We start from the raw sequence: 11,650 nt of genomic DNA on the forward strand, positions 1-11,650 counted from the left end.
TGGTGGATACCGGAGCAGAAACAAGTCTTGTATCATCCGATGATATTCCACTGAATTTTATAACTGAAGATTCTCCGCCTACCACCCTTTCCAACGCGATAGAAAGTAATTTCGCTAGATGCTCAAGACAAATCATCTGTAATATTCGTCTGCCTGAGAAGAACATTGAAATTTCAAATTGCAAACTGCTCGTTCTTGAGAATTCTTCGCAGTTGGCATTTGGTGCGATTTTAGGAATGAACATCCTTTCCAAAGTTCAAATTCGAATTGGCAATCGTGACAACATTCTTCAGGTGAACCGCACAAGAATTTCACAACCACTCGAACTTATCATCTCTCCAAATGGAAACAAATCAGGTCTGACACTCAAGGATAACACTTATCTTTACCCTGGTGAACTCAACAAAACTGCTTACGTGAACATTTGGAGTCCAAGTGGACAGATCTTCTCTATCAATGATACGATCCGAACAGTTCCACGCCTGGAAGATAACTGTATATTGGTAGAGAACAAAATTTTCCGTGAGCAATGGACCCATGTCAAGTTGAGCAATCACTCCTCCAGGGACGTTTTTATCGAAGCCGGAAGTTTGATTGCGACAGTTTACCACCCTCAAGATCCTGAAGAATGCTTACTCAATACACTTGTAAGTGTCAAAGACATCTCAGACGCGGAAAAGATCGTTCACCAAAAAGACCTCAAAAAATGGTATGACCAACGGAACGAATTGACAAAGCAGATCTCCGTCGACAAGGAGATTGATGAAAAAGTGTTAGAAGCACCATCAATCCGCCGCGAACGATTGCGCGCTATACTGAACAAGTTTTCTTGGAGCTACGCTAGAAATTCTTCCGACAACGGTCTTTCACAAAAATATCTCGCAGAACTGAAGCTTGTTGGCGATCATGCCACATTCTCCCCGCCTTATCCTATCAAAACTGAACTTATCGAGAAAATCGAGGACAAGCTAACGGAAATGGAAAATGGCTACATTGTGGAAGAAACTTGTTCAGCGTTCAACAGTCCCGTTCTCTTCATCATGAAACCTAACGGTTCTCTTCGCTGCGTTAATAACTACTCAAGCGGTAGCGACTCAATAAATTCCAGAATCATAATGCCGCGTTTTCCGACCATTAACATCAGAGTTCTACTGCAACTGACTGGAAACAACATCACCGCACTAAAGTCAAAGAGGCCAAACGAAAAAGTCCTGTTTTCGTCATTTGACCTTGCCAACGCATTCTACTGTCTTTCGTTGCGAGAATCAAGCCGAACGTATACATCCTTTCTCTACAGTCGTCGACAATTGCAATATTGCCGGCTGGCGCAAGGTTTATCAAGCTCACCGTCAATCTTCGCCGCCTTTATCCACAAATGCTTCGCTGGATTGTCATCAGAAGAAAAAGGGTATTATACGATCAACTACCAAGACGACCTAGCGATTATCGCTTCAGAAAATGCAATGGCTGACGCAATCGAAGCAGTACTGACGAGATGCCGAGAAAACAACCTTGTTGTGCGTCTCCCAAAATGCGAATTCTACAAATCAAGTCTCTCATTTCTTGGTTATGTCTTGTCCGAAGATGGTATCAAAGTTCCCGAGAAACGAATCAAAACTTTACTCGAACTGCCGTTTCCCACAAATCAACGAGAGGCGCAAAAGTTTCAAGGCTGCTTCATGTACTATCTACGACAAACACCGGAACTTTCAGCTCTTCTCAGCCCGCTGTCGAAACAGATTGCCATGAAAAAACACTACGTTCTCACAGAAGAAATAAAGAAAAACATACTCCTACTGCGCGAAAACATCAAGAATGGATTGCAAACATGCCATTTAGAATACAACTGCCGAAATCCAAACCGAAAAATCTTCATTTGCGCGGATACAGCCTTGACTAAAACTGGCGGAGTCATAGGCAACGTTACCATTGAAGACGGTCATCTTTATGATATCAAAATCGCAGCCTACTTTTCGAAGCAACTCACCGATCAGGAAACCCTGTTGAGCAGTCGCGCTCGCGAACTGATCGGACTGCAAGCAGCACTCCGAGCGTTCAAGGACATGGTCCCGCTAACGGAAGAGCTTATCCTGTTTACTGACCATAGAAGCTTGGAAGGGTGCATCCACAGCTCTGGTCTACGAGGCAATGGAGGAACGAGAGTACGAAGTGCATACGCCGACTTGGTCGAATTTCCGAGAGCTAGAGTCTTTTATATTCCAAATACTACTGATCTGATAAAATGTTGTGATTCAATCTCGCGATTTGACATTAGCAGCAGCGAATTGAACCCACAAGTTTTCCACCCAAAAGAGTACCGAAAAGCCGCGGAAGGCGAAAAAGTTGAACCAGAAGAAAAGTCAATGAAGAAAAGTCAAGTTAACGCTGTCAAATTGCGTAAAAAAGTTGAAGAAGTCGATTATTTGAAAATTGTTCGGGAGCAGCTGGCCAGCAAATTCTCCACAATACACGAAAAACTCGAGGATAATGAAGAAATTGAAGTTAATGGAAAAATGTTTACCAAACGGAATAATGGTCTGTACTTGAAAACGAAAGAAGGACGTCTCCTTCTTGTCATTCCGAAAGATCTCGGATACAATCTACTTGAAACTCTCCATGTCAGAGGTGCACACTGTGGCACTAAAAGTTTACTCTATCAAATCGAACAAGAAGACATCTGGGTGGAATCGAAAACGAAAACCGCAGCCGAAGTAGTGCGTGGTTGCATTCTTTGCAAACTCATCTATCGAAAATCAGAAAAGAAATCAAAAGATCAGAAAATAAAACCAAGTTTCTCTCCCTACAGTATGGCGTACACTGACATCGTCGAAATTCGATCCGAAAATGGAACGATTTTTAATGTCCTCTCATTTCAAGATCACTTCTCTCGAAAAGTTACCTACAGAATCGTAAGAAATAAAGAAAGTGCTACAGTAGCAGAAGCTCTTTCTGAATTGATCACGGACGTCGGTGGTCAAGGACAACTCACCCTAGTTTCCGACAACGGTCCTGAGTTCACCGGAAAATGCACCGAAAATGTACTCGCCTCAATGAACGTCCGACATTGCTACATCAGCCCTACGAATAGTAGGGCGAATATCGTCGAACGATTTCATGCAGAATTGAGAAAAATCTTGAAAACATCGGACATCAACGCAAAAAAATGCAAAGCACAAAATTGATTTGAGTGTCTCAATCTACAACAACCGTCCATCAGAAGCACTTGGTTATAGAACTCCAAACCAGTGTCTTAGTAACATTGATCCTCCGAAATATTTTTGTCTTTCCAGTCCGAGCGATCCGGAAATCGAGCCAGAATATGGGTCACACGTCACCGATCTGAGAATGATGCAAGGAATCGTCGCTAGAAATCATTTGGAAAATTTCTTATCAGAGCCCGTCAACGACCAAGACATTTACGATGAAGGCGACATTTGTGTTCTCCGCGAATCAAGTTTAGTTGGTCATTCCAAAGGGAATGAAGGACCTTTTATCGTCAAAAAGAAAAAGCAAAACAACAATGTGATCATCAAAAGCCTCATTACCGGACGAATGTACCAACGAAACACAAGATTTCTCTCGAAAATTTACCTCACGGAAGATGATAAAAAGAAACTGATAATTGATGATTCGATTATCTTTGATGCAAAAACACGTGAAATCGGGCCAAAAGCCTTAGAAGGGGTAAAGGGAATTTTAGACATTACTTTCAAAAACCCTCTAAAGAATCAAGAAAACATCAGCGATCCAGACACGACTGAAGGCACAAGAAAATACAATCTGAGGCCGCGGAAATGAGGCTCGGAATGATCCTGGCCATCAACGCGCTGCTCCACTGCTTATTCCTTTTCCCGTTTTTACCAACCACAAACGCATCATCAATCATCTCAAATGTCACCTCGACAAACGGAGTCATCACATACCAAATTCCAGGAGAACAAGTTTACCTTGTTCAAAGTGAAACTCCATCGAATCTTTCATTCACGTTTCCCGCACCAATAATTCCTGAAAAGTCATGGTCTTCTTGCTCTTCAAGCAATAGAAATATTACTACAATGGCAAGAAACTACGTAGAAAAATTGATGGAAAATTGGTTGAAACTAGACATCGAAGTTCCTCTTGGTCCCAACGAAATTACAGTCACAAATCAGAAAGTCATCCTGCCCGAAGAAGTCAAACGTAGACTGAATTTTGAAGTTGAATTTGTATTTCCAAACGAAAAAAGACTCTCGCTTAAGAGCACTGAATTTTCGCAATTTCATTTCCAACAATGCGCTCCTTTGGAAAATTTGCATGTCATTCGAATAACGTCCACCGAAGAATTCAACAGCGTTATCTTCAAAACAAATGCTTTCGACAATTTATTAGACGAATGTTTATGGAAATCAAACGAAGGTTCAGTAACGTCGCAGATTTTGGAATACGTGGGTCTTACAAAAGTTACAGCTATGCCCACAAAATCTGCTTCTCTCTCTGTCGAGTTCGTCGGTCCAACAGTCATCAATGCTGATCATAAAAACGAAACGAAATCCTGCTTATCACTCCGAATCGAAGAAATTTTTCTGCTTTATGATGAATCGCTGGATGAAACGGTTAGCAAAATCGACGAAAAACCGATCACTACGACCAAAACTACAACAAAATCAGCAATTGAACCTGTTAGCACCGAAAAGACAACAACAGCGACCAACGAAACAGATTCTGAAGGAAATATTCTCGGCATTATCACCCAATTTGGATCAAGTCTGTTCAACGATCTAGGAGAAAGTCGAGCGATTGCAACCGCGAACAAACTCTGGCTAAACACTTTTCACTCAAAAAATGACACTTATTTGCCGTATCTGAAGAACGAAACATTACACTCGCTGCTAGAAAACGTTTACCGAAATGGAAGCGTAAGACACAAGATTCGGTTGCCAGAACACTCCTGTTCTGATGCGTTTGAATTGCAAACAATCATCGAACTGTCAAAACCTATTCATACAATTGGAATATCGCTAGATGTTTCAGACCAAACAAAGGATTGGCTCGAACACCACAAGACCACCTATCTTGATATTTTGGAATTGTATAAACTGAAGGCAAAACAAATACGGCTCAATAAAAACTACATGGATAAATATTTAGAAGATTCACTGACACTTCCGAGGCAACCACCTTATGTCGTTCAATGTCGCACCCATCTCGAGGATTATATAGAAGTCAATTGTGAAGTCCCTAGCGGCTTCTTTTGCCTCGACTGTGTCGAACGATATTTTCTATTATTCTCAATCAGACTTAGTAAAAACAATTGCGAAACCTTCAAAACTTTTCTCGCCGAACATGGAACTACAAAATATGACGTCAAGTATCAAGTGGTGCCACCTCACAGAAAGCCAAGAAGCCGTCGAAGGCGTCAAGCTCAAATCCTAGCTGCCGTTGGCGTTCCGATACTGCTGTCTGGAGCGACAAGCTTTGTTACAAACAAAATCATGGACAGAAAGCAGAATGAGAAAATCGAAAATGTACGAAAAACCGTCCAGTTGTCATCGCTCCAGCAAAAAAGATCTAACACAACTCGTACAATCTGATATTCAAAAAATTGATTTCGAATTCGATCATATCTACGAGACAGTGAACACAGTAACTGAAAGGCAATGCGAAGAACTTGGGAAACTGTCTGATAGAATGTTCTTAGAGCTGGTCAATGACATTTTCGTCCAATACCAGTTATCTGTCATGAATTTTTTTGTCAGACATAAGTACTCAAAATCAGCATTCACTGTATATGGCGACTATAATCAAACTGTGTCAATCATCAAACATCAAATCTTTTGCAGCTTGCGAAAATTTCGTTACATCGAAGAAAGCTAAAATCCATGGAATTGAACCAATCGTAACCAACAATGGACTTGTGACACTGAAAATTCTGGTTGAAGTGAAAATGCCTTCTATTGAACACCTGGGCGAAGCAATTCGAACACTCTCTATTGGTCTACCAATTGCCCAAGAAAAAGGAAACTATTTCTACGAGTTCTCTCTCGTCCCAAAAATGATGTCTGTGAAATTGGATGGGCAAATTACAGTTCTGGATAATTGCAAAAATGAAGGCTCAATCTTTTGCACATATGACGAAGTCCTGCGAAGCTCTTTCGGTGAAACATGTGCCCGACAAGTTATTCACCACGCAAATCTGACAAGTTGCGCGAAACAAGTCTTTCAATCAACATCGCCATGTATTTATCAAGCATCTCCTTCTCAAATTCTACTCTCATCATTCCGTAGAACTAGTCTACTGAATACAAATGAAGAAATTGCAGGGAAAGAACCGACTGTCACGTTACTCAACCGAACCAATTCACAAGCGCTCATGTGTGGATCAAATATTCTGACACTTCCGAAATTGTCGACTGAAGAAATAGTTCTGGAAACAACAAGCTCATACTCACGAATCCGTTCTAGAGCCGAACAATGGATATCAAAATCCGATTATTTGAAAATTGGAAAATTTGCAAATCGAACGAGCTACTTTTCTCCGGAAACGTATTCGAAACTGGAAGAAACGGAGGACAGAGTACATCCGGAACTATCGAAAATCTACAAGAAAGTAAAACCACTATCATTTTACCTCATGGCTGTTTGCGTCATTTTATCAGTAGCAACGATATTGTATTTTCTCTTCAAGTATTCATATCAAATGACAAAGAAGATTTTCAATCGTTTCAGAAGTCAAGAAAGTCAGTCCCAAGAAATTCTACCCCTCCAACCGCAAATAACAACAAGAAATCGAAGCCGTTCTACTAGAAGCTTTCGCCAGTTCAACCTCTAAACCTCTTCTCTACCGTCGCGCTCATTACTCTTGCCAGCCACGCCACGCTCACCCATTTTCACACCTCGTCGCTACCATCAACTCCGCTGGCGCGCGCAGCGCCTTCCCAACTCAACTTTCGTCCTTAACTAGTGCGTCGCTGTCCAACTTCACACCTCGCCGCGCCCGACGCGCGCAGCGCCTGCTACAACGCCACTTTCGTCTCTAACTACTCCGTCGCGCCACTCGCTGCCAACTTCACACCTCGCCGCTGCGCCGCGCGCATTGTTAACCCGTTAAAGATACATTTAACTCGACCGCGCGCGCAGACACAAAATTTGAAAATTACGAAAAAATGATTATGACGTCACTGACAAACCTTGGCTGCCGGAATACAAGTTTTCCAACAACAAATTTGAAAGAAGATAAAAACTCCTCCATTAAAAAAGAAGTGTTATATATTTTGAATTCACAGCAAAGAAAAATGTCAGTCACTCAAAAAGAATAATCAAGCAAAATAAGATAGAACTTGTTGGCGAATTGTGGAGCAGAATTTGTCTTTCAACTCGTCACCAGACGCTTGTACGTAATTCTGATGATAAGCCAGCGAGCGGATTCGGAAGAAATCGTAATCGTCAATAAGAGGAATGTCGCGGGGCATTATGAGTGTTGGGGAACACGCTTCTCCAAGCCACAACAACTCTCGGCACACTTCGTCGGGGCAGAACTCGTAGGGAAGAAACCGGAAACGTCTTTCAAATGCGCCGTGGTCTCGTGGAGTCATCGTCTCACAAATTGTGTAGGTTTCTGAGTAGCCAAAGTACGCGCCCTCTGCGTTCCACCGGAACCGATATGACACCACTCCGACGATCTCTTCGCCATCGTCAAAACCTCCAGTTTCAGCAAAAACGCGAGCAACTCGCCCGAGTCTTCGATTCCACTCTTGGAGAGTTCCTGGTTCGTGGAAATTTTCCATTACAGATCGAAAATCATCCATTATCAACAGACAGCAATGATACTGAAGTACTCTGACACTTGAACTCTGAAGGAATTTGCTAACCTTCTGGATCAGGAGAAGTCGCCGTATCAGCAGACGCTTTATCGCCAGAGCACGCTAGAAATAAAAAATCAGATTTCAAGTTCTGAAAGCCCAGACTGAGAAAAACAGAAAACGAGAAAAATCAAAATGCCTCGAAGAAATAGATCTCGAGCTTGCTACGATTGCGACGATTTAACGAAAAGACATCGCCTCCTCGACCCTTCGCATTTATGGTTCAAGGAAACACTAGAACATGGGAAATTCGAAAAGGACCAGATAATCGCGACAGCAGATGGAGGCGAATTTTGGGTTAACATTGTCTCTAAGAGATCCGGCGAATTAGAATATCTGAACTGCTCCGAACGAGGAATGATATGGTTTAAAATGGAAGACCCTACTTCAAGCGATATCAAGAATTTAAAAAAGGAACTAACCGAATTGAAAAAACAACTGGTATCCCTTGAAGAAACTATGCTTGGTCCCTTCAGAAGCGCTAGTGAACTTGAAATTCGAAATGAACTCAGCAAAATTAGCGACAGTGAATCGTCAGATGATACTCAGTGCAACAACGAGGTCAACAACGATGTCAACAACGACGTCAACGCCGCGAACAAATGCCAGAGTACTATTACTATCGATTAAATTTGTGCTTAATTATTTCGAAATCCCCAATGTAATTATTTAAGCCTCCTCATCTAATCACTAAAAAAAAAAAAAAAGTGCAATTATCTCGAATTACTAACAATTTTAAGATGAGGAGGGGAGTTTATTCATTTTGTAAATTAACGATGCGTGTGTTTGAAACAACGTAAAAATCCTGAAAAAAAAAAAAATCGTAAAATTCTATTATTCAACAGAAAAAAATCATAAAATCTAACATAGAAAAACAAAAAGAATTTACTAACAAAAGTTACCTGTATTTTTTGTGCAAATTATCGCCACGTTCTTTTTCGCTGTGTCTCGAATCTTTACTTTGAATCGTTATTTATACATTGATTGCTAAAGCTCTTACCTGTTATCGTTTATGTTTTCTTGCTGATTTATTTCGCCTTTCTCTCGGACTTGGGTGGGATGTGGGATCGGAATTTTCCCCGAGCTCACTTCTCGCCCGTCCCCTCTCATCTCTTATCATTAGGCCAGGCGCCTCGCGCACTAGAAATAGCCCTGCACTACCCTGAACAAGACACTCTCTGAATTACTGAAATAAAACAATAGAACCGGCCAAGTAGAGTCCCCTTCCTGCAGGAAACCAAGAGAACAACTACGAGAGAAAGTTCGGATCTCTCAAGCATTAATTTGTGGCCTTGCTGTGATAGTTTGGACAATCTTCGTCTACGGATTCATTCTGGTAAAAATAACTTCCCGAATCCAACTTCCAAATTGCTTCCTTTGAGATCACCGTCCGATTCCTTCTTCGACGATCAGCGCCCTGTCCGCATCACAACCACGAAAATATTTACCCAAGCTTTTATTCGAGACTGCCATCGCTCGTGTCCAGCAGGTAATCAAACAGCGATAACGAACAAAAGTGATTCCTTATCGCCTCCTCTAAAGAATTCCTTCACGCCGAGGCAAGAAAAATAAGAAGACAGTACTGTAACTCATTTTTTGAAAGTATAGAAGTTATATTTTGTGGAAAATAAATTCTTTGGGAAAATAAATTTTGAGTCACGTGACTCACATCATGTTTTTGTTGCTTTTTTTTGTTCAGTTGGGCTCGGCAAGCTGAGTTGAAAACCTGAGTCAGGGTTTAAAATTCAACATTTCAGGCTATTTTGTTAATTCAGACCCTGACTCAGGTTTTCTACACAGGTTTTCACAGAAAACCTGAGTCTTGGTTAAAATGATCAATTTTTAACCTGTGAAGAAAACCTGAGTCAGGTTCTAGAAATCGATCATTATAACCAAGACTCAGGTTTTCTGTGATAACCTGACTTAAAAACCTGAGTCAGAATCAGAATTAAAAAGACACACAAAAATTTTGATTTTCAAACCCTGAGTCAGGTTTTCTTCTCATCTTGCCGAGCTCAGTTTTTCAGACGTCTTCGTAATCGTCAAGTCCGTTGAGATCAATTCCAGTCACTGGATCGTTTTCCTGAATTCCGTTTTCTTCCTTGATTTCAGAAAAAATACTCACGACAAAGGTCTCAAAAGATCGCTGAGAAGGAGAAAAGAGCGATACGGGCGTTTTTGGGCGGACTTCGGATTGAGTTTCTTCGAGATCGACGATGACGTTGACTTCGTTTCTAGAGGAGGGGATTTTGGAAAGGTTGAAAATGAGAACTTACGGAACTGGGTCGTTTTCTTCGTCGCTCGATTCATCTGAGCTGTCATCATCGTCCTGAAAAATGAGTCATTTTTAACCTGCTGCAGCGGAAAATTTCATGGCCAAACTGACTCAGGTATTCAACACAGCTTATTGTTACTTACGGAATCGGCGGCTTTGATCATTTCTTCATCTTCCTCAGGATCGACTTTGTTTCCTCCACTGAAAATGCTTTCAAGACAAAAACAACGTCTCTGGCAGATCAAATAAAGCACTTGATCGAATTCTGAGAGCTACTCAGAAAACGAGACTCTTTCGCTGTCAAATATTCTCTTACCAGAAACAGAAGTCGTCTGAGTTCGCCAGCGCGATCAAAAGGCAGAAGACGACGATGAGGGAGATGATCTCGATGTTGTAAAGGGCGAAGACCGATGTGATCGCAGCAGCGTCCTCTTTGTTCTGAAAGAATTTAGCTTGACAGAAGAGTCTTCTTTTCTTACATCGCAATTTTCATAATCATCTTCTCGAAGAATAATATCGGGATCGTCTCGGTCAAGAAGGACTTTTGGGCAGGTCGCATAAGCAGCCTTGTCACATGTATCCTTCATCCATCCTTCTAGTTGATAAATGTTTCCTTCCAAAGAACAGGCTTTTCAAGGTTTTTATTTGATGAAAAAAACCATCTTTAGAATAAGGATGATGAACCCTGGCTGTGAGGAAGCTCATCAAAAATCCATTCCAGCAGAGACCAACAAAGCATCCGGCCATTCCGATGTAGCAAAAAGTCTGGCAAGCGTCGTACATGATCATAAACATTTCCCTAGAAATCAAGTTTTAGAACTGCTTAAAATTCTGGACTCTGATTGGCTTAGACTTAAGATACGAGCTTCTTATTGGCCAGATTTGAATCAAGAGTTCTGATTGGCTCGGGCCAGGAAAAAGCTTTTTTTATTGGTGAAAATTTGGACTGCCGATTTCTTATTGGACGAAAGAAAAAAAGCGACGATCTGATTGGTCAGAAAAGAAATAAATCATAACACTCACTTGTTGTCTTCTTGATCATAAGATTTCATCCCGAGAATTCCCGCGAAAATTCCGCAAAGAGCTCCAAGAGTACCAAGAGCCAATCCAGTCGTGATGTCCGTAACGATGAGGGTTGAAATGGCATAGCCATCAGTGATGATCGCCAAAGAGGCGAAAGTAAAAATCGCAATTGAAATATTTTTCACTTGCTTTTTTTCGAGCTCAAATTTTTCTCTTCCTTGATTTCAAAAATGATTTTCTGAACTCGTTCCTTCGCGAAAATGACCGCCATTTTGGCCCGTTTTTTTCTCTCTCTTTCTTGTATAATTTTATGGCGGTGAGAAATCGAAAGCTCCTTGCTTGATTCAGCGCTAATCTCAAAGTGGTGCCTCGACTGCTGAATACGTAAATATTTGTTTGTCGCGATAACGCGTACTTTCAAAATCAGCAATCGTTATTTACCCTCCCAGATCTATCTAACACTATCGACAGATCTGACCATCTGAGCTTCAGAAAAGGACGGAAAATCGGGGAC

At 41.4% G+C, this 11,650-nt stretch overlaps 1 protein-coding gene across 1 annotated transcript; it reads right to left on the bottom strand.

Annotated features, from left to right (window-relative positions):
• Window positions 1-9,857: 9,857 nt before the first annotated feature.
• Window positions 9,858-11,407, bottom strand: LOC145711731 (uncharacterized). Its single transcript, XM_081789421.1, has 9 exons — window positions 11,402-11,407; window positions 11,137-11,324; window positions 10,801-10,912; window positions 10,593-10,739; window positions 10,430-10,551; window positions 10,257-10,314; window positions 10,115-10,167; window positions 9,964-10,072; window positions 9,858-9,921 (listed from the first exon to the last, which is right to left on the bottom strand). Exons 1-9 carry the CDS (start codon window positions 11,405-11,407, stop codon window positions 9,862-9,864), a joined length of 855 nt encoding a protein of 284 aa, XP_081645547.1. The 3' UTR covers window positions 9,858-9,861.
• Between the last annotated feature and the right edge of the window lie 243 nt (window positions 11,408-11,650).

The sequence above is a fragment of the Oikopleura dioica genome, chromosome 1 (assembly GCF_907165135.1).
Source record: "Oikopleura dioica chromosome 1, OKI2018_I68_1.0, whole genome shotgun sequence".
NCBI lineage: Eukaryota > Metazoa > Chordata > Appendicularia > Copelata > Oikopleuridae > Oikopleura > Oikopleura dioica.